Source organism: Stigmatopora nigra, chromosome 7 (assembly GCF_051989575.1).
Source record: "Stigmatopora nigra isolate UIUO_SnigA chromosome 7, RoL_Snig_1.1, whole genome shotgun sequence".
Classification (NCBI taxonomy): domain Eukaryota; kingdom Metazoa; phylum Chordata; class Actinopteri; order Syngnathiformes; family Syngnathidae; genus Stigmatopora; species Stigmatopora nigra.
The window spans coordinates 5,050,175-5,074,872 of NC_135514.1; the positions used below are offsets into that span (position 1 = coordinate 5,050,175).

A 24,698-nucleotide genomic window follows, 5' to 3' on the forward strand; every position below is an offset into this window, starting at 1 on the left:
ACTGGTATAGGACAAAGACTAAAGTAGAAGTACCATTTACAGTACATGTCTAGTTCCATTACATTTTGTTATACATGTATGAACAGATGTACATCAGTTGATTTTTCTACCGATTAGAAAAGGTAAAAAAATAAATTGAATAAGTGGGTAACTGGATACTATATAGAGCTGGCCCATGGTCGTAGGAAAGTGCCTCTCAGTGAATATAGCCAATGACACTGATCATTCACTTGTGCCATGGCCTTTTTACACTCAAGGTCAACCATTAATATACATTGTGGCTGCTAGTGTTAAATATTAATGCAATGTACAAAATAGAGTCTCATAAATGGGTTGCTGTGTAAGTACACAAACAGCTACAAGACCTGACATTTTGCCATCATTCAAGCACATTTGGAAGGTGCCTTGCATACACACTCAAGAACGTAGTTCTTTATATCCATCACGCAACACAATTATTTTTGAATCATGAAGTCCATTTACATTGAAAAGTGAAAATCATATAACTATTATGACCCAAATGTAAAACAAACATGGCTGATTCAACGTACTTTGGTAGGTTCATGATTGCACTGCAGGCAGATAGGTATTTCACCTCCATGTATGGTGTATTTCATTGACAAAACCCTGTCTTGCGTTCTTACCCGCTGAGTGCAACAAAGCACCTAAGTGCTGCACTAGGCACAATAATACAATACAATACTCATCTCATCTAATTTTATGAACCACTTTGTCCTCACTAGGGTCGCGGGGGGGCTGGAGCCTATCCCCGCTGACTTCGGGCCCGAGGCGGGGACACCCTGAATTGGTGCCCAGCCAATCGCAGGGAATAAGGAGACAAACAACCATTCATGCTCACACGCATACCAACGGATAATTTAGGTTGCCCAATCAGCCTACCGTGCATGTCTTTGGAATGTGGGGGGAAGCCGGAGAACCCGGCGTAAACCCAAGCAGGCCCGGGGAGAACATGCAAACTCCACACATGTGGACCGACCTGGATTTAAACCCGGGTCTCACACTGTCCAAACGCTATCCACAGTTGCGTAACATTTTAATGGCATATACGATTCACGGCTAAATTAAATAATGGAAGACAATTCCACTCATTGGCAGAAACTTGTGTTAAGGGGTACATGCTTTTTTTGTGTGTGGAAAATGGCATGTAATGTAAACATGTTCAGCCAGTAGCACAACAACTGATTCATTAAGTGAAACTATTTTTCATTTGCACCTCTTAAGTGCATGTTGGAAGTTTCTCCTCTCGCTTTGGTGCTACTTATGTGTGACGAGTGTATGCTGTGATTGCTCTACCCTACCATATTTTGGACAGGCCATTTATCTTGTACAGTATTATATGTCAGTAAAACACGAAGCAGTGGTGAAATCTGCCCTTTTCCCTAGACGTCTACTCTTTCACTTATTCACAGATGGTGACAACCATGCTCAAAGAGATCGTATTCTCTGAAACTGCATAGAATATTTACATTGCCATTTCTATGTTTGGAGTTGGCAGCAAATATTTGAATGAATTTTATATAGGTGGTCTGGAATCATGAGGCTCCACTCAGATCTTTTTACTTAGAACATTGTAACTAACTATATAGACGTGAATCAATCATGAAATACATTTTTTTTTAATGAAGGCAGTATTCACTATTCAAAATGTCTGCATGTCCTGGTGGGGTTCACCAACGGTCCTCTCATGCTTCCTCTAATGTGCTTTCAAAAGAGCCTGAGGAGCATGCAGTCTCCAAGGAGGAAGTCATTTGTGATTAAAGCAAAAATTGAAATCACTACACATGCTATTCAGGCCCTTTTTAATTGATTTTAAAAGTCCACCACCTTGTACAATAGAACTTTTGTTTAATGGGGTATGAAATTTTAGAGCCGCACAAAAATAAATAAAAAAATAATATAATATCAAATTTCAATTGAAGTATCATGACCATGCAGAGTGTTTTATCATTTAAAATCATATCATAAGGTCTGTTGGGGATGCGGGAGCACAGAGAGGAACAGGAACAGGCTGAATAAGCTGGTCAGGAGGGCCAGCTCTGTTCTGGGCTGTCCTTTGGACTTTGTGGAGGAAGTGGGAGGATCCTGACCAGGATGATGTCCATCATGGTCAGCACCTCCCACCTCCTGCATGATTCTGTGGAGTCCCTCCGAAGCTCTTTCAGCAATAGACTGCTGTGCCCTCATAGCGGAAAGTAGCATTTCTGCAGATCCTTCCTCATATCAGCTGTCTGGCTGAGTGTATATATATATGTAATCATGTTTTTATATATTAACTTTCCTAATACCTATCTATTTATGTCTAAAATGCCTTTCCCATTTCTGCATCCTCACCCTCGTGCTACTGGGACAACCAAATTTCCCAAATTCCGGATGAATAAAGTTATCCAATACATATTCCAATTTGGGGAACAATCAATGTTGTTCATTTCATGGTTATTAGTTTGGTGGTCTATTACTGTGTGAGGACCATTGGGAACCGCTCATTTTGCGGTTTAGAAATTAAACACACAGGATTGTGCCACATATGCAGATTTGAGACTATTGACATCCAGATTGTCGGCACGATAGATGAGTGGTTATCACTTCTGCCTTACAGTTCTGTGATCAAGGCTTCACTCTTGGTCTATGGATTAAATTGATGGGATGTCCCTTGCTTGGTGCTTATAGTTGGCTGGGATAGGCTCCATCATCCTCGTGACCCTTGTGAGGATAAACAGTACGAAAAATAAATGAATGTTTCCTGCTATATTGTCATGGTATGCTCACAGAAATGTTTAAGAGGTTTCTGCTTTATTGAGAAATGTTTCCCGTTGAAATGGATTGGACATCAAGCACTGTCAATAGTGTGTTAGAAAGAGAATAGCAGGCATTCCCACGACACTACAGTTCGTCTTCATTATCACAGCTAATTGATATTTTCACCTCGGTCAGCTTGATACAATTTCTTGTCATGATGTTGATTAAGGGTTAAAAAGCAAAAAGAAAATAGTTGTAAAAATCATACACACATGAGACAAGAGCAGAAATGGGTTTTTTTTCAATTTGATTGAATGGAATTGTACGTTATTATTATTACCGCATGGGCATGTACATGGGACAGTTCCTGTAACGTCACATCATCTTTTTGTCTCTGTGACTTCATCCTCTCGCTGTTAAGTAAGGACAAAATTCACTGCTATGCGTGGTCACAGCACACAAGGAATGACAAAGTGTGCTTAATGGGAACAGAGACATTTTCAGTCAGCTTTTGGTGCTAACGCGTCGCTCTGTCTTATAGCTGGATCGAGGGGGTTGCCGCATATATAAATGAATCTCTGTGATGTAAATGGCAGGCTGACCGAGTCATGGATTATCTAATGCAGCGGTGGTGGGATGCGTAACATCATTTGCCGGGTTGTTGCTCGACTCACATGCTTCTCTACACTGATTCTTATCGATCGGCTGGAATTGGAAATCTGTGTTTTTCATTGAAACCTCCTCAGTATTTTGATCCTGACTTCACACAGATGAGTGAAAGTAGGGCAGTGACTGCGTTGGTGTTGACGGAGCGGATGTAGTCGGTCGAGTCTCCGATGTAACCTTCACATTGCTCTCAGCAGCTGGTGTCTGGACGTGGTACTGTCCGTGGTTCTGAAGGTCGGAGTAGCTGTTTTGTTTGTCAGGAGAGCTGCAGACAGGCTGTCTTTCAGAGTGATCGAATTGTGTTCCTCTAAGCAGCACGATGGGTAAGCTGGCGAGTGTGACTATTTGAATATTTTATGCTCTGAAATAAATTTACTGTTTACGTGCATAGTTGCATGCACCCATTGGAAAGAGCTACTTTGAGTGGTAATGTATTTTTTCATAAGCCTTGAAATATCTTAACCTGTTCATAACAAATTAAGAAAACAGATGCCGATCAGGTTTGTGGGTACCACATAAACTAGTCACATGTACAATAACGGTGCAAATGTATTCCCCACCTCATTCCGGTGTCTCTTGAGTTTCAAATAGGGGCATAAATATTCATGTAGCCTATTATTATTGCTGGTGCACACACTAAAATTAGAAGCTCATTAAAACGTAATTCGCCACGTGCAGCCAGCTTTGGAACATGTGAATGTTGCAGCTTGCCTTTTTTTCATCATCTAAACATGCAGTGCATCAGGCTCAATTGTAATGTAGACTGTGTGGTCTTGAAAGTGTCCAAGAAGCTTAATTTCCATTGCAGTGTTCAAAAAGAGGCTTACACCATGCACAAATTAATATGAATATTAGTTGTATTGTGTTTGTTTTCAGATGCGTAGGTATGCTCTGTTACAAATTTGCTGTGGGAGTCTGTATAGAATGTTACTTCTTTAAATTCATTATTCATTGACTGAGCGAGAAGCATAAAGAGACTATAGTTCTCCCAGCTGTGGCAATAATTTCCTCTGGAGTGTATTACCTACTATGCTTATTGATGATTGCAACTCAATTTGGGCGCAGTCCAGCCGGGTTGTTCCGAGAAGGGCATCACTCCCTGCACAATGAGTCTTTTGATGAGTCGTTCAGCTCACCTCAGTGCAGGTGAAGGAGAGATACAGCAGCAATATGATACCGATGACAGCTCATTTGATGCCCCATCAATATTGCATTGCATATAGAATCTCCACTCTATACTTTGTTTCTTAAGTATTTTTTACTAAGCTCATTCTCGTAAAATTTGTCTCTCATGGGGTCTTGATACCTATAACTAAAGAAATGCCTCTTTATTTTTTATTTGATTAAACAGTACACCATTGCCTTATTCCTAAATTACAGTATATATTATGCAAACTACTGATGGTGTGTCATTGTATGTGAAATATAGACAGCGTGCAAGTGTGTGTACCAGCAGCCCGGTGGATGAATGGTTAGCACGTCGGGCTCACAGTGGGGGAACCGGGTTCAGATCCAGGTCGGTCCTCCTGTGTGCAGTTTGCATATTCTCCCCGGGCCTGTGTGGGTTTTCTCCGGGTACTCTGGTTTCCTCCCAAAATCCAAAGACATGCATGGTAGGCTAATTGGACACTCTAAATTGCCCTTTCGTATGGGTGTCAGCGTGAATGGTTGTTCGTCTCCTGCGATTGGCTGGCGACAAAATCAGGATGTCCCTTGTTTCTGGCCCGAAGTCGGCTGGGATAGGCTCCAGCACCCCCAGATCCTAGTGAGGATAAAGTGGTTCATAAAATTTGATGAGATGAAAATGATTTGATTTTATACTGAAACTGGATCTCAAATTGAGCACAGTACCTGTAACAATAATGCTGATTCACTCTCAGCCTCTTAAACGATGCTGTAGTGCAGTCTATTGACCACAAGGAGTTGCTCTCTGCTCTTTGCTGATCTTTGCATTGATAATGTTTATTTATAATTACACACACTATAACCTAACATAATCTTAACAATAATGTCTGTTTTATTGATAATATGGCATAAGATGCAAATGGGTGTAAATATTCTCTAACTCATTCATAGGCTTACAGTATACTGTATATAGCGGTGGTTGTGTGGTAGTCTGGTTTTTAGCTTTCTATTTTTAGCAGCAGGTTCACTGACTATGAAATGTGCAAACACAAGGAGAAATGTCCCTGCCTGAGGGCTGCAACCCCCAACCCCCTTCCTGCACTCAGCCATGGAGAGTCAAGATGAAGGGAGAGAGAGAGACAGAGAGAGAGAGTGAGAGAGTGAAAGAGAGGGGAGAGAGAGAGAGAGAATTAGAGAGAGTGAGAGAGAGAGTATATGTGCATGTGTGTGTTAGGGGCTGGGGGCTGGATTTTTACGTGCATGTACGCATATGTGTATGCGAACGCCTATACGTATGTACTTTATGTATGTATACAGTCATTGATAGGCAGATAGTCATAGATTCATTGGTCTCAGGGCAGTGATGTTTTGTTTTGTGTGTAAAGGTGTCTTGACAAAAATATTGTTCGACCAATCTGGGACGAAAACATTATTCCCCATCCATATTTTCAACGGTTCAAAAAAATCTAAACGTTTGGGGTTAATGATGTGGATGCATTTGGACACGTTTGAGACTTTTTCATCTTGTCCTTTATCTTTTATATTCTTTATTGAAGCTGTTCTCCAGCACAATGAGATAAACAACCATTTACGCACATGCTCATACTTACGGATAATTTAGACCAGGGGTGGCCAAGTACGGTCCTTGAGAGCCCCTATCCGGTCTGTTTTCCATCTCTCTCTCCACCAACACACCTGAATCAAATAATCGGGATCAGTATCAAGCTTTTGGACAGCTTGCTGCTGAGTTGATCATTTCATCCATCAACACGGTGCTCGGACGTTTGGTCACTGGTCTTTTGGTCGCCGGTGTTTTGGTCGCCGTTATGGTTAGGGTTAGGGTTGTCAAATGTATTAAGATATTAAACCCCAACTCTAAACCTAACCCTAACCATAACCCTAACCCTAATGGCGACCAAAAGACCGGCGAACCAAAAGACCAGCGACCAAACGTCCGGTCACGCATCAACACACCTGAATCAAATAATCTGGATTGGTATCAAGCTTCTGGACAGCTTGCTGATGAGTTGATCATTTGATTCAGTTCTGGTGGAAGAGGGAGATATGGAAAACAGACTGGATAGGGGCTCTCGAGGACCCACGAATGATCAGGGGAAAACATATACCTAACCCCAGGACTCCAAACAAGAAGACTGGATCTACCATCAGTCCTCTATACTCAATATATGGTTCATAAATATTCCTTGTTGCCTGCTGTCTGACATGTGGAAAACATTTCAGCGATCAAACTAAACTTTTATCGTATTACCACCAGAAGCGCTTCGTCTTATTCTCGTCCTCTGAAAATGTTGAAAAGCAGTTGTAGCTCTTCAATCACAGCAACCCCACAGGCCGCTAAAAGATTGTTTTTAGACACTGCTTTGCATTTGAATTGATGTTCCTCTTATTACTTTGGTTCATTAACAAAAAAAGCTGTCCTGGCAGCTCATGGTGTTGGCCAATGACTACCGTTTGAGTGAAGAGCTCTCTTCATGACCTCGGTTAAAGATACGGTCATGGCCTCTCTGACTACCCTCCTGTGGGACACATAGAGCTCAATTTGTAGCCTCTCAGCTTCCATTGTGTGTCAGTACAGTTTTAACCCATCTGTAACATTGACAGCCTGTCATAAATGCCTCGTGTGTCAATATGACAATTATGATGTCTGCAAATGTGCAAATGTCTGAATTGAAAATACAGTGGTACCTCGAGATACAAGCTTAATTCGTATCTTGTATGTCGATTTACTCATAACTCAAATGAACATTTCCCATAGAAATGAAGGGAAAAAATTCACTCTGAAAAAACACCAAAAACAGGATATTGGATTGGAATATTTTTTATTTGTTCTATTTCGCCATCTATTAGAATAACAAATAACTAGGGGTTTAATAGTACTAAAATGTGTTTAATAGTACTAAAATTAGACAGATGTCTTGTAGCGTAGACAAAGAGGGAGGTGTGTGGGGGTGGGGTTAGCTCGGCAACGCGCTCGTAACATAACATAAACAAATTTAAATGAACTCGGATTACAATGCAGACACACTCAAAAATAACCTTAATCTAACTTTACACTAAACTTAATTCTGTTTTCGCTTTAAATTTTGATACATTTCTTTTCCGGGGTTGGCTCTATTTGCCTCGCCTCCACCCTGACTTTGAGATGGAACCTCTCAAGGGTTGTTTGTCGTATGTTGAAGTACCACTGTAGAACGAATAGTTCATTTTAGTTTCCTGCATTAAACAAGGACCCACATCCATACTGTTTGCCTCAGCTTGTGGTTAGACTGCTGTATAGTTTCTTTACCTGCACATAATTGAGTGTCACCATTTATTGAAGTGTTTAACTAACTGCATATCACTGTTTCTCAAACTTGTTTAACCAAGAACAATCCAACAAAATACCCACGTTCAAGTACATACATCCTTTGAGGCCAAGAATAAAGTATGGTAATCTGGGGCTGAAATGTTCAATCAATAATGAATGTACTTAACAGTAGCTCTAAACAATAAGGCAGAGTTTTTATTTGATATTATTGACTTTAGATGTGGTGAAATAATCAACTTATCATATACAAAAAAAATGAAATCTTAACTTGTAAATGTAATAACACACACCCTATACAGTGTTCTGAAATGTTGACAGCAAACTGTACTAGGACAGTAAAGAAATCCTCTGGGAGGACCACTGCATATAACATAAAGATGCTATCTGGTTGCTGGTGCAAAGTCAGCTTCAAAACATGGACATCCTTGATAGGAAGAGAAGCAGCATTCAAGTCTGGCTCGCACTAATAACTATAATGCACTGACTCAGCACTGAGACTTTTAGGACGGGCACTTTTTTTAGGCATGTGTATGTGTGCTTGTGGTTGCATATGAACACCAGTGTGCATGTATGTGTGGAGGAGGGATGAGCTGTAGCTGTTGGGCACCCCAATGGATGTCTGGCACGTTGTTCATTTGGCTTTCTCCACGTCTACACAAACACACTCCAAACAAAATAAGTTAAAAACATACAAGTGTGTGTGTGCGTGGGCGTTTAGTGTGCCTGTGTGTGAGTCTGCATGGTGATCAGGACTACTGTCTGCTTTTGGATTTGTGAAGCTAATGTGGTGAGCTGGCTGCTCCAGCTGCAAAATAGAGCAAATGAAAATGTGGTATCACAGATCAGGGAAAAACCTCCATCTCTTGTCTTTAAGCGCTTAACAAAAGAAAGTGAGTGACTGACGACAATTTCAGGTTGTAGTTTGCCTTCCATCTGAAGTCAGTTATGCTCTATCACTCCTCGAGCCTGAACAACCCTAAAAAATTCAATGCCAACCCCAGCCACATGAAAATCAAGTAAATCTTTATGTCGAGATGTCAGAAGACTCACAGACATTTATATATTTTCAGGTTTATTAAAGGCTGCTGCATGTGTTTAAAATATATATAGGTATACTTGTATATTTAAAAACATTAAATAACATTTTACTTCCTTGACACCAATGTTGAATAGTTCATTTTGGTTTTGTGGGATGAAAATCTTTTTTCAATTTTCAAATTAGTCATATGATAATATCTTGTCTTTATATTGGATTTGAAAAGATTTCCACCCATAAACGGTTGTATTATTTGTTTTGTGAACAATTTACTTAGCATACTGTAAATTCTCTATCCACTCCACTACAGAGTCTCATGGACAATATGCAAGTGGATACAAAGTCTAGTTCAACTGACAGGTTTTCATGCAACGGAAAAAAGATGGGCATTTTTAAATATTTTTTTTTTGGCCATCAGTCTACAGTATAACATGTAAAACTCAATTGAAAAAAATACAGACGATACATTTTAAAAAATAACGAAACTATTATGGTTGCAACAGTGTTTACACTGTTTTACAACTTCGAATGTGGTGGTTTTCAGATTAACCAGGCACATTTAGTATTTGTTGAGGCGTAAATCAGTCCAAAAGTTTCCATGACATTGAATGTATCACTCTTATTGAATGATTACTAGTTGCTAGATGTAATCAAATAATCATATGTACATACATTTTGATAGCACTAGGTATACTGTATTCCATTAAGTGGAGAACATATGACACAATATGATGCAATAATTGAGAAAATATTTTAAAAATCCAACTTTTCTGCGTAGATACTGACAGTGACATTGAAGAAGCTGTAGAAATTTCTTCCAAGTGCTTTGTTCAAAATTATGTGACACTCTCATATAAAATATATGCATGTCTGAGCTATAGTGAATGACAAGGTGGAATCCTTATAAAGATAAATATACAAGTGTGGCCAAAAAAAACCTTGAAATATTCCCATTATATGGGAAAATGTGGCCATGCACTTTGACTATAACTTCTAAAAAGGTATATTGGACACTTCCCATCAACCATAAGAATACCTTACGTGCATGTTGATAGTAGAAATGCTTTTAGGGCTAATTTTCCTTTTGTCGGTACCAGAATCTTACTATTAGGTGTTAGCACAAACCCTTCTGAATTATTGAGCGAACTCCCATTTTACTTCCGTTCCTATTTTTTATTATTTTTCCACAATCAAAGTTGTGAAATGATTAACCTTCAACTAATAATATTTACATTGCAAAAACCTGCCATTTGAAAATAGGTGTGTCAAGTTTTTACATCGACTCTTCATTACTTCTCAAAGGACTGAAATTTACCTATGTTTTTTCCTTTAGGTGATGTGGGTATGCAACTTGTGCCGAAAACAACAAGAAATCCTCACCAAATCGGGAGCATGGTTTTATGGTTCGGTGCCTGGTCAGGTGCGTGCCGTTTTTGAAGGCGGGCCACAGGGGAAGAAGGCCAAACTGCAGGACCCGTCACTTTACCCCTACCAGGGAGCCTCAGGGGACTTGACACCAACGTCAGATAGAAGCAGACGTCACGGCGGGCTCTTGCCAAGACAGGCGTCCCTTGACAACGGCTCGCTGAGATACTCTGGACAAGGCGATGCAACCATAGACAGGTTAGTCTTTGAATGCTAACACAGACGAATACACTATGAATATGGGAACATTTGTTCTGTACATCAGTAGTAGTCACACTTTATCCTAGATGCATTCAATATATAGTAAACCAAACAATATAGCTGCTTTATAGAACTGACTGAAAGAAGAGAAGAATAAATACTAAAATAGTACCTAACTGTTGCCTCCTTGCAGAATTGGCAAGGCACCACATAAAAACAGCTAGTACGTAGAGCCCATGAGAGTTATAAAGGATACACAAACGCAAATATTGGATGTCTCTGTTCTTCGATAGCCGTCCACCCAGCTCACTCACATACATCAGAAAACATATGTAGGGAATTTTACAGTGTGCTTGCTTGGCTGCTTCTTTTTTTCCCAGAGACTTCTTTGTTTCAACTCTGTTGGCTAGGGTTATCCCCTATTACCCTATTCACCCTCACACCATACCTAGAGGCAATATAGAATGATGAGGTGGGAAACCGGAGCACCCGGAGTAAAGCCACGCAAGCTCGGGGAGAACATGCAAACTCAGATCCATACCTAGGGGCAATTTAGAGTGTGCATCCAGCCTACCAAGCATGTTTTAAGGATGTGGGTGGAAACTGGAGTACCCGGGGAAAACAACATTGAGAAACTCTACACATTGAGGTACCTGGAATCGAACCCTCCATCCCAGAAATGTGAGGCGGACATGCTTTTTTTTTTAGAGAGAAATATACTGCTCTGGCGAACAACAATAGAAAATACAATAATGAAGAATAATTGTAAAAAAATGTTCACAGTCAACTTTTGTATAGCTGCCCACTGCCGTGAGCACTGTCCCTGAAAGGGTTCATTTTTTTTCTAGTGTTAATAGCTTGCGAGATGGATTGGTTGTTGCTGCTGTAGTTGATTAATAACACTGACCTCGATGGCTTGGCGTCCCTCCCTCCCTAGAGTACCTCTCCTGTATGTGCGTGTCGTTAAAACGCGAACTCCCACTTGAGAGGCGTTGCTGTGCGCCACCGCATTGTCATGACGAGTACGGTAGCGTGACTCGAGACGCGGAAAACCCCTGACGACAGCGTCACCACCGGGATGCTTTGCGACGTATCTGCTGCCGTGCGCCTCCATAGAGCGCGCGGAACTAGAGCTATGACAACCAGTGGCTTGCAAGCGTTGCATCCCAGTGCAGGAACGCGCGTGTGCGTGTGTGTGTGCGCGCGTGCTAGCGATACAGCCTTTCCTCGACAAAAAGACAACTTGGATGTGAGGCAGCTGGTACACGGCTAGGGGAGATGCAGCTCCCAGCCGCCGTGTAAGGAAGGATGCGTCCCCACCTCAAGCATCCTGCGGGCGACCACTCGCCTATCGCGACCCCGCGCGAGAAGGACCAACGCGTCAAGACCAGCGATGGAGAAACGACGTCTTTTGGGCACCGGCACCGCGCTTTTCCTGCAAGTCTAAAGAATTATGACCAAAGGATCCCACCCGGAATGCGTCTCATTTAAAGACACGTTTGTCGAGGAGCCGCCGGAGAAATATGGAACTTGATCGGGATCCTCGGCGGTGATCATCAGCAATACAAACCGAGGAGAATCGGTAGCGGGGCACGGAGAGGCTTTAGGGATGTATTCTGGGTGAAAAAGAAGAACAAAACGGCGAAGAGGCACGCTGCTGTCGAACACAAAAGAAAGAAGAAGCAAAGCAGGAGGGCGAAAATGCAGTTTGAGACATTGCGTCAGTTCTGTAGCTCGGTTCTATCCCATTTCAATGGGGCTTTCTCAGCGCCTCAGAACATATTGCAGACCGAGCTGCTGGAGCAGGCGCTGAACAACATAGGGTGAGTGCTCTAATTTATGTGAAAGGGCTTCCCCGTTGCAGTCTTAGAGCAGTATTGGTGCTAGGAAGATTTTACGTTTATTGATCTGCAGCCATGCCCGCGTAAAAGCAGCAGCCACCAGGAAAAAAAGCAAGCGATTCCACTACTACTACTGCTGCGGCTGCTCTTGCAGCTCTTTCTTAACAGCTAATATCAGTCATATTCGTGGGCGTGCACGTGCATGTGGTATACGTGGAAATGTATGCACCGCACGCGCGCCTAAGGTTGAAATAACCAGTTTTGTAGATGGTGATGAACGACGAGATGCGACTTGTATTGCTCTCCAGCGCATCGCTGCTGCAAAGTGTGTGCGTGTATTTTTGTGGCTTTCGTGTGTTACCTTAGAGAAGAGCATGAGCGAGTTAAAAAAAAAAAAAACAGTGGAGTTCAACTTGCGCTCAGGCAATAAGAGCAGTGCTGTATAGACTACAAACCCACACAGACACATCCTCCCACACTCTCAAATGCATGACAGTGTTCTCGTTCCAGTAAAAGAAGCACTCCGGCAAATATTCCACACAGACAAACACATACAGAAAACAAATACTATTAGAAACTTTATACTTTTAAAGCTGGGCCACATGAATATAATCATAGGAACCTGGGTAATTGTATTACTAGTATTTATTGATTATTTATCTGTTGGTTTGTTTGTTGTTGGGTGGACTATTTATTCATTTATTATTTATTGTTATTATTTAGACTTAAAGGGTGGCCTGGCGGTTGTTTGAATTCAGGTCGGTCCACCTGTATGGAGTTTGCATGTTCTCCCTGGGCCTGTGTGGGTTTTCTCCGGGTACTCCAGTTTCTTTACACATTCCAAAGACAGGCATGGTAGGCTGATTGGACACTATATTGTCCTTAGGTATAGGTGTGAGTATGCATGGTTGTTCGTCTCCTTGTGATCTGCAACCGGCTGGCCACCGATTCATGGTGTCCCCCGTCTCTGGCCCAAAGTCAGCTGCTATTGGCTCCAGCACCGCTTAAATTTGGATCATTTTTTTTTTGTTTGTTGGTTATTATTCGTGCACTTCATGGTGAAGTTTTAAATCTAGCCCGAATTAAGATGGGATAGGCTCCAGCACCCCCCACGACCCTAGTGAGGATAAAGTTCAGAAATCTAATGAATGAATGAACGAGTAACGCTCAGATAAGAAGGTAATGTTTTTTTTTATTTGTTTCCTGTTTTTTTCAGTTTTCTCTATGATTATTTACTAATTGTCATTGAAGATGATACACTAAACCAAGGGTGTCAGACTTGTGTTGGTTCGCGGGCCAATAACGACAATAACGAAACTAAAGAAATAGCAACAACCTTTTTACTGTTGCTTTAATATGGTTAATAAATTAAACAAATATTACTCTGCTGCAGTGGGATTTATCAGAAATGTTCTAAATAGAGAATCTCTTTTACAGTGTGTCAAAAGAAGTTGGTATTTGGGGAAAACAAGGAGACAAGTTGAATCTGGTTTTGATGCACTGGAGCATGTCATGATTAGCCTGCTAAATGCTTGTATCACTTGCAGAGAGGCCTCTGGTCTTCTGACCTTACTGCCATGACAGACACATTATGTAGACCTCTTGCTAACACTGTGATCTTGCCCTTTTTTCTGCTGCTCCCCGCCACACGCCGTGATTTCAAACTGAACAACTTGAAGTGCAGAACAGAGAATATCTGCATGGAAATAGAGGAGCATTTAACACCTCATCTGGGAGATTCCTTAGTTCTTCAAAAACAGTCAACCCGCTCTGTTATAGATTTGAGGATTGCAGACGGTTCACAAAAATAGAGAAATCAGTGCCATGTATAATCCTCATTAACTGCAGTTTAAAAAAGTGTCATTTTCTTCTGTCTTCATAGTGAACACAGCAAGCACATCCGTGTGTAGTCTAATCAAAAGCAACATCTAGCAGTTGATCCATCTGAGTTTATGAGCATCCCAGTTAGTGCACGGCTTCAACTAACAACCATAGAAAATGTTGAAAACCCGACCCTGAGGCGAGCAAAATGTTCATACCTGCTGATTTCTTTGGCGGTGATTAACATATAACAACATAACTTGCTGTAGAGCAGCAGAGAGTGCTCTTATCAGAAACTTAACAGGTTACTGTCACTTCAACCTTGGCCGTTTGTGTCTAAAGTCTCTTTCTCTTTTTGTGCCTTTCTTGCCCAGACCTTCCATGCCTGCTAATGGCCGTATGCTTTTAGATTCAGCTTTCATTTATTATGCATGCGTGTATCATCCGAGGTCCTAATGGGGTGAGGGGACCTGTTCTTAGAAGGCCCCAATGGTTCTGAATTGAGTGCTCCATGCATTCAACTCATACAGTACATACACGCCTACTGTACATACACACACACACCTTCAATATTTTCCAGGTCTTCAGTGTTTGTTTTTTTATTGGCCAAGACATCAGTCTTCTTGCACATATTTTGAGACATCTCTGAATGCAATGATGATGTATCATCAAATCATAGTTATTCTGTACTTGATCAACTCCAAACTCAGCTACATTATCAAGGGTGTGCTTTCATGAGTCATTTTCATACTGTCAGTTGTTGATTTCATCTCCCCGTTTCATATTTTATTCCTCTAGTGTAGCATATGCGCAACTGCCCCTGCATTTTGGGTTTTATGGGCACTACAGCATGTACAGTTGGGCATTAGAAAAGAGAACTTTTAAATTTAACTCTGAAAGCCTATTTAATCTATTTCTGCCCACAATAGTGTTGTAGACCTGGTATGCTTTATGGCACCTTAATTCATAACTTTAAAAAATGAAAACAAACTTGTTTGGTTGTGAATTCAATGTTTTGTTTTGAGACAATACTATACATTGTTGTTGTTGCCATATGAACGTATCTGGGATTGATGTATATAGCCTTGGAAAGCTTAGAATCATATGGCTGTCTTTGATATTTATTGTTTTTCTTTGTTTGCAAAATACACTTAGTCCAAGTTGGATGTAATAATATTCTTATGGAAATGTCAACACTAGAGGTGAATGATTAACTAACATCTCAACGACATTAGGGTTTTTACTGCTGTAATAATCTACTTTCATCAACCTGATTTGTTTTTATGATTATTTTTAATTTCATTTTAGCATTTTCATTAGAGTAACTTCAGTGAAAATGAACTGCACTGGCTGCTAAAACATAGCACACGGCACATCTATACGTTGTTGTGGCTATGTTCTGTTACTTCCCATCAAGATATTTAAATTCAAAAGCCAATATTGTCATCATACACAGCGGCATATAACAAAATTGGTGATGCTACTAATAATGTCACATTTTAATATTGAAGATTATAATGTCTTGTTACTTTGTGAGTAGGTGGTAAATTCAAACAAATAGAAATATATTTTTCTATTGTAATATCCTGTTTGGGAATGGATTAATTTGTATTTCGTTCATTTCTATGGGGAAAATCTGATTTGAGATACGAGTAAATTCACATACAAGCTCGATCTTGGAACACATTAAGCTCGTATCTCAAGGTGTAATGATACACAAAGCACTGCTAGCCATGAGCCATAATACAGTGGGATATCCCCCTGAGAAGTGGCGGGTAATCCATCACTAGCCCATTGTAGGTGCATTCTATTCACCTCCAATTCCACCAAGAGCCTTCTGAATTTGTAGTGTTACTGCGACTGACTTGAAAGTGTGATCTTCCATGAGCAAGCGCTGGCATGGGAATGGGGGAGGAGAGCAGAACATGCTTCTGATGCCAGAAAAGTTGGGAAGACATGGATGACCGAGTAACATTCACTTTAATAATGGACCCTGGCTGTGTCGCGTGGTCATATTTTACTGAATGACAGTTGATATGTAGGTAGTTTTTAAGGCCCACTGTCACCTCTGGAAGAAATTCACTGATTTCGATAGATTTGAATTTCTTTTTTTACGCACAAAGCCTTCATTCATTTAGTTTCAGTTACATGTTTCACTCCTTTTTCCAAGAAATCAAATTGTCTTTATTGGAACATTGTGCTGTACGGAACAACACGTGAAAACCATAGTTTTAACATTTTAAAATAATGAATTATTTATATTTCAATCATATTGCTTTGGACATATCACACATTTGTCATTTTGACTGCAGTAGTAGCTTTAAATTGTACTCCTCTGCATTTTAACATAAAAAAAATCTGTCAATATGTAATAAAATAGAAGAGATAAACTGTCTCAAATAATCACCAGAAAGCTATTTTAGCATCTTTTCTCAAGCTGATTGGTAAAGTATCTGGCAATCATAATTCACTAATTATTATATTCAAGAATTCAAGTACAGTTATAATTACATTTCATTAATTGGCCTAAAGACAGTTGTGCAGTGTTGGCTTCAAACTAGCAATATATTTCGTCTTGTAATAATTTGTGTTTACAAAAACAATCCCAACATTAGAATTGTTGAAAACAAATAGTTTAAACAAACAAAACAAACTTATACAGAAAATAACTCTGGTCACCCAGGGGCATAAATCTAACTATTTTTGTTGTGATTTGTTGACCATTTACTTTTTTATTGCCATTTTTCTTTCAATAATATCAATATCAACATAGAAATTGTATAAAATAAGTTGTATACCTATACAATTTTTAGCAATATTAATACATTGCCTTATTTCACCATGCACCATAGTGTATTTTTCCCTAATGGGAAACTTTACCCTACACCAGTCGCAAGTTGTACCACAATACTTCTTATGTTTAACACACTGCTGATTTAAGATCCACTTAAAATGGAAACATTGTTCGTTCTTCACTTATAAATGATCAAAGTTACATATAATGTCTGTATGCAGGCTTAGAATTTGCCAATTCAACATATTTTTCAGTGATGATCCTGTTCCTGAACTGGTCATGTCGATTAATTTCCTCTGGATTTTCTGCATATTCCATGACGTTTCATCTAGTTATATTCTGGCTATACTCATCCCTTTTCTGTACCCTCAACCCCATGGTGCTGTACCTGGGTGTTGGCAGCACTCTGCTGCTGTAATTAAACCAGCCTTTTATTGGCTTTGTCCTCGCCAAGGGAGATATATGCTGGAATGAGGGAGGCCCCGGTTTATTGCCTGGGCGTCTTAGAGAGGAGTTTTCAAGATTGCACACAGGAGAGGGGAACAAGAAAGAGCTAAAGAGAGTTTTAAAGTCATGAGAATGGAAAAATAAAAATGATAGCCTCTCACACAAATTGAGAGTAAGTTACAAACTGTGAAAGAATACTTTACGTATAGCTTGTTTAGCTTGTGCAGTGAAACAGGGTGTGCAAGGCAAATAAAAGCAGCAACAATCGAATGGATACAAGAAAAATGTTAGCCATTACAGAGCTGTGACATTTGAATCGTTGAATTGTTTTTAGATAGGCAGAAGACAGAAGATTAACTGAATAGATGGAATTTTCCTTTCAACCATATACTTCAATGTGTGATGTTATTTGTCAATGTCAGCAACGATTTAGTAGTTTGGAGAGAGTCTAAATTTGCCTGACTTTGCTGTTATTGCCTCCTGTCGGGCTTTCGTAAAAGAGTAGCAACGCAAGTCATTTCACAAGTGCTGTAGTGCCCATAGTATGAATATGGTCCATTGTTAATGCACTAACTTGATGTGTTTTTAGCCCAGAAAACAAATCCCGCTTTCATTCATGATAGTCTGTTTTGGAGCAACGTATAAATAACAAATTGCCTCTGACACTTCAATATGCCAAAACTCTCGTGTCATAGATGTTCTTTGCCAAGGGTGCGTTGGAAATGCATTTGCTCTGCCAGACTCCAATCATTTGAAAATGTAGAAATTTGCAGTTTTGTAATTTGGAGTGGCACGGACGGCAAACAACAATCATATGTTTCAAACCTGCATCAAGACAAAAACAGTATGTACATAGGGTTTATGCGCACATGTCTACCGGCAATCCTGACACTGTAGCAGCCCAAAATTTCTTTCAGTCACTAGTTTAATAATTAAAAAACACTAGAATGTGCTACCGATTGTCTAGCCACAGATCAAGCATAAGCTTTCCAATTACGTAAGTCACACTACGCCTACGTCTGTTATGTGTGCATCGGTTGCGGAGTGGAGTGGAACCCAAATGTGGGAAGCGGAGGCAGACAAAGGAACGAGCTGGTGCTCAAACGTAAGGAAAAAAATACAGCGTGAACGATACAAAAAAACAAAGATAGTAACTGAACGAGGAAGCACACAGACAGGGAGATGCACACTGACAAAAGACAACATAACCAGAGGAGAAAAAAATGGCATGCCTGACAGATGAAGACATGGGGTTTGAATACACAGACAGGGGTTGATGACAATAACAAATCATCAGGATCACACGAGGGAAGGAGACCCAAAAAAGACACAGCAGGTGACACTCACACGTGAACAATCACGCAGAAAGAACACAGCCAACCACCAAACCCCAACAAAACATGATGATGTCAATACAAACAAACTTTTAATTTTGTAAAGGAAAGACAATCAACAACAAACATTATGCATCATTCATCTCAACTATCTAAATTTCACAAGTTAAACCTGGCATGCGTATACGTAGCTAGAAATTAAGTGCATATTTACAATGTATAATTTGGTTCAAAATTAAATGTACTACATACCTTCCATGTCACCCTACCCAACACTAACTAATTTAAACTTCAGACATATTCAAATTATTCAGTAATGTATAAAAATCCACAAATTAACATATTTTGTTGTAAAGTAAATAGAAAAATCCCAGTTACGAAACCACTTCCGTAACGAATTAATTTCGTAACTAGAGGTACCACTGTAGCTTATATATGTTAAGATTTACTTCACCTTTTTGTTGGAACATGATTTTCTTGTACAGTTTATATGACCAGTATTTCCTATATTCTTAAATTATAACAATAGATTGTTTTTATGATTGGCTGTTTTTCATGTAGTCTTTCCACCACGGAGTAAATCCAAACCCGAATCATGCTCTAATTTGATCAATTACCAAAAATACACTTCAAGAAGTCATGTGATAACAGAATCAGGAAAAAGCTTAATCTAACATCTGTGTCTCTCTAGCCCATCGATGTCATCATACAGCTCATCTCTAGCTTGTTCTCAAATCCTCTTTTAGAGCGCTGTTTTTTACAAGCTCAATGAGATTAATTATCTTCATATTTGCAAACACTGCACCGTGTGCGGTTCCCCTGTCTGCCGGAACATGTACAATTAGCTTATTTTATTTGGCTTGCAAATGAGTCAGCCCTCGCGATACTTGGCGGTCTCGCTGGGCTCTTCTGCCATGCAGCCAAAGATTGATCAAAAGCCTACGTATAGTTTGGCAGGCAAATGCTGAATAAACAAAGGATAAGGAGTTGCAGTAGCTGCCTGCTGTATCTCCAGCATTTCTTTGTCTTTCATTATTTCATTGATGAGATATGAGAAGCATTTTGGCAACATTGTGAATTATTCTACTGAAAGTTAGTTTTTTCAGTAATTAAAATGCAAATTATTTTATTGTAAAGTCCTCAATTGGTCCATAAACCTCTGTTTAACCATCCACCCATCATCCATCCTTCCCTCCCTCCCTGCCTCCATCCCCCCTCCCTCCCTCCCTCCCTCCCTCCCTCCCTCCCTACCTCCCTCCGTCCATCCATCCATCCATCCATCCATCCATCCATCTATCCATTCATCCATCTATCCAATAACCCTCCATCCATCCATTCATCCATCCATTAAGTGCTAAGTTTGATTCAACTGTAGGCATTTGTGAATGTGTAGCAATGATCACAATCTGGTATGTTGTGCCCAAAGTCAACTGGTATAGGCTCCAGCATCCCCCGCGATCCTTGTGATCATAAGCTGTTCAGAAAATGAATTCATAAATGAATGGTACGTTGGTCATTATCGTTGTCTGCTGCATCAAGTATTTGTCTCTAACATTTCTCATTTGTCTAACCATGTCCCCCATAGCAACTTTTGCCACTATTCTATTTTTCTGTACATTTACTTGAGTAACTTTTTCAAAACTTGTACTTGCGTCAACGCACATTTATTTTACCTCTACTCAAGTGTTTTAATTAGGAAACAATGCTACTTTGACTCCACTAGAATGACTTTCATTAGGCTTGCTACTTTCATTTGCATTGCGGAATCATTAACCTGATGTGAACTCACCAAGATCTATTCATAAATGGGAAATGAACATGAGGATCATTACACCAAACACTAACTTTCGGCAGCAACAATAAAATGTTGTTAAACTATTAGTCAGTAAAATAAGGAAAATACAAACTATTAACAATAAAGATAAAGCACATATTTAGCCTAGATTATTTACAATTACTACTAAAAAGTTTAAACCTGGCAATGCGTGTCACTAGTCAGTCATCTCCATGTCAAAATTATTACCATCACGTTAACACATTACGCTTTTTACTCATGTGGATGTAAAGTCCAATATGATGACCACACTAAAAATATGTTTAGGAAAATTTTATAGCCACATAATGTAGTGCTATCAATTGTTGGTTATAGTTTCCTCTTCAATCAGAATGTTCAGAGCATTAGCAGGATTAAGTGAGAATGTCATGAAAGTCTCCAAAATGTTAATTGAGTGGATGGTTTAGTGTAAAAACATAAGACTGGTGGTGGTAATCCCAGAAGGTGAGTTTATTCTTCCTTTGAAGGTATAAGAAGTAAAAAGTTACATATGAATCCAAACCTAAATCCCACAATAAAGAGCTGTTTAACCTGATCCACATGATCATTTCTCAGTGATGATTTTACAAACAACGAGACATTGCTTGCCTTGTCATGCCTCCACATCACTACTTTATACTAAAAGGATCTCAATGCAGGTTTTCTGCTTCAGCATTCATAGTCACCTTGCTTAGTCCAGCCCAGTCACTCGGTTCGGCCCCAGAGATGTTATTTTAGTTGGCAAGAATTATTAAAGCCTCCTCTGACTCAGCCCTGAGCTTTTTCATTACCTTCTCACTTATATCGTCAGAGAGCCAGATAGCGTCACTGCCTCTGATTTCAAATGCACCTTACTCATTCATATGAAAACTGCATACTTAGCAAATTCAAGAGTTGGTACGGCTGGGTGTCCGTGTCTAATGTGAAGGAGAGAAAGGACAAGACGTCCATTCCATTGGATAGCGGGTAATAAGGATGGATAAAATTCCATTCAAAATAGTTTGCAATTTACCACCACTAAGTAACACCAAAGTAGTATGACTTGGTACCTGAGAAGCAGTACGATGGCAAAAAAACATTGGCATAAAAAATATGATTTTGAGGTAAATTGTTCCTTCATTTTCAAACTGAAAACTCATCTTTAAGAATGATGGCTATCAGAGTCGCTTAATAATTCACTCTGACGTATCTTGGAAATAGCTCTATTTTCTTTGTACTAACACACAAAAAGGCCATTTACAGCATCCCATCTTAATATCCTGTGCCAGAGAGACTTTTCCTCATTACTCAGATGAAGTTGGAGGAAAATACAAGTGTTTTGTTAAATTAGCTATTCATGAATGGCTCCTGGAGAGACAAAACTGTATTTCACAAAACCTAAGTCAGACAGAAACAGGAATAATAATCATGGAAATAACTACAAATTGAGCAACACTTGTTGTATGTCAATGACAGTGATAGACATTCAATCCAATTGAATTGGGAGGGCTCAGAGTGAGTGATGCCGGCCTTTCCAATTTAAAAGGATTGAACATCTATAGTTGCCAAAAGCAGTAAATGAGTTGAGGACATTGTGTAGTCATATTATAGTTCCTTAATCGCCACAGCAGCTCCGAAACTGGTGAAGGTTCTCCATCAACACGTATGACAAGGACAATAATCTCACAGTGTACCGAGGTATGGTTCTTTCAAAAAGACTGTCCTGCAACGAAAAATGGTTCTACTGTATATGCAGTGTGAGAGGTTTACGCGCGAAGCAGCAGGGTGCCTGAAATGCTATTCCGAAGTCTGACTGCTGCAGCAATATAATAAAAAATCCAACACTATGGTCTGACTGCTGCAGCAATTGAGTCAGTAAAGTGCCCAGTGATGTCCCGCCTCCATCACATCCCCTTATAGGGAAAAATGCAGATGTGATGTCACCATAGGCTGAGGAAAATGTCCAGAGAAGGATGCGGTTAGTGCATAGTAGATCAGCCAGTAATTAATCATCTGGACAGAAAAACAGCAGAAAGTCATATTTCTAATCTACTAAGTACATTCCATCTGAATTTACAATCCTATCCTATTGTGGGTAAATTCTCGGAAATCATTGTCTGTGACCTTGCATTGAGTCGGTTTCTTGACAATCGGAACAATAACAAGGACAGGAACAAGGGAAGTGGTGCTCCTAAATGCACATACCAGACACAGACATTCCTTTTGTTTATATAATAGTTACACATTTACGCCATTCCAACGTTCGTTTCATAACTTGGATTTTTCATAAGAAGAGACGCAGACATGTAAATGCTATAATTCGGTCCACGGTCCTCAATATATTATCTAAACCCGCTGAAAATGATCTAAGGGTACCAATTTTTTTATGGAAGATATGAGAAACACACAAAAAAGAAAACATATATACTGTTGTGGTCAAATGTTTACATACACTTGTGAAGAAAATAGTGTCATTGCTCTCTTGAGTTTCTAGTTATTTCTAAAACTGATTTTGAAAGCTTGTTTACTCAGAGTTTGTACATTAAAATAAAGTAATATTATTATTATTATTATTTTAGTCATGTACACGAGACACAAGCTTAATGCATTCTGGGATCGAGCTCATATGACAATTTACTCGTATCTCAAAGTAATTTTCCCCATAGAAATGAAATAAATACAAATTAATTCATTCCCACCAAAAACAGGATATTACAATGAAAAAGCATATTTTTATTGGTTCTAATTCACCCTCTACTCACAAAGTAACATAACTATCTAGTGGTTATGATGTTCAATACTAAAATGTGACATAATTCAGTACACTGCGGAGTGCGCGGAGGACAGACAGAGAAAAAAAAACTTGGCAGATGGCAACACGCTCATAACATAACATAAACTTGAATTTAACTTAAATCAATGGTTCTGGTTGTGTTCAAGGCTCCCCCTTTTCAAATGCTTGCTTGGCTTTTAAATCCATGTAAATTCTGCTGGCTTTTTCACATATTATCGACTCGCTCACGCTATCTTCCCCTAACTGTTTATCTTATATTCATATTAAAAGAAGGCTGTCCATCTTGTCATGAATGTCACTGCGCAGCTTGGAAATTATGATTAGTCCGTTGGAGGGCTTGATACCCTTTAGTTTATACCATCATTTTGCTTAAGGATAGTACATATTGTCGTACCCCTCTCGTATTGGCGAGCCAGCTCAGTCACGCATACAGCACTCTCATGCTTTTCGATTATTTCGTGCTTAATACGAATTGTATTCATACTCTATTTCTTCTCACTACCCCTCATTGCGTTGGCTTGCTTTGGACCCATTGTTTTCCTCTGAATCTGCACTGATTAATGGAAAAAAATGCAACCTGTACACCTAGTGCTTAGAGATATTTTTACGCGAGGGAGATGCGGCGTGTCTCACATTTCTCGTATGTTGGGGTAATCGTACGTCAAATTATTACTGTCAAGTAATACCTTGAGATACGTGCTTAATGGGTTCCGGGACTGAACCACATGTCAATTTACTCGTATTTTAAATCAATTTTTCCCATGGAAAATGACTAAATACAAATTAATCCATTCAACACCAAAAACAGGATATTTTAATGGAAAAACATCGTTTTATTTGTTCTAATTCACCACCCACTCACAAAGTAAAAAATTCCTATCAAAGGGTGGTTATGATCTTCAACACTAAAATGTAACATTACTCAGACAAAAATCTCCAAAAGGAAAGAGCTATCTATCATTTCTAACTATTGTTGTATAGCTCATAGTATACCTCGTGTTTTTTTTTAACCTTAACCTACACTTTCGTTATTTTTAGCCCCCTTCTGATTGTTCATTTAATCATGTAACTCGATTGCAGTGCTGTATTGCTCAACTTCTTTTCCTTTCAAACATCCCATATTTTACCTGTACAGTAGTTCATGAACCATATTAAAGGCTCATCCATCATTCTGCCCCTCCTGCTTAAGTCACCTTTTTATAGCATTGAATACTATACTATAGGGGCGACCCGGTGAGTGTTTAGCCCGTCAGCGTCAGTGTCCAGTTTGCGTGGATGTTTCTCCAGGCACTCCGCTTTCCTCCTACATCCCAAAAACATGCAGGGTTGACTGGTTG

General features: G+C 39.6%; 1 protein-coding gene across 35 annotated transcripts in view; it reads left to right on the forward strand.

Annotated features, from left to right (window-relative positions):
• Positions 1 to 24,698, forward strand: part of rims2a (regulating synaptic membrane exocytosis 2a) — a 99,044-nt gene that overhangs the window by 20,453 nt on the left and 53,893 nt on the right. For 26 of the 35 annotated variants that reach the window (XM_077721421.1, XM_077721422.1, XM_077721424.1 and 23 more), the window contains one exon: positions 10,246 to 10,535. In XM_077721421.1, the coding sequence (XP_077577547.1) occupies positions 10,246 to 10,535 (290 nt within the window). Of the gene's footprint in view, positions 1 to 3,233; positions 3,747 to 10,245; positions 10,536 to 11,663; positions 12,362 to 24,698 lie in introns of those variants that run through there. The other 9 variants (XM_077721446.1, XM_077721447.1, XM_077721448.1 and 6 more) reach the window with 6 other exon arrangements.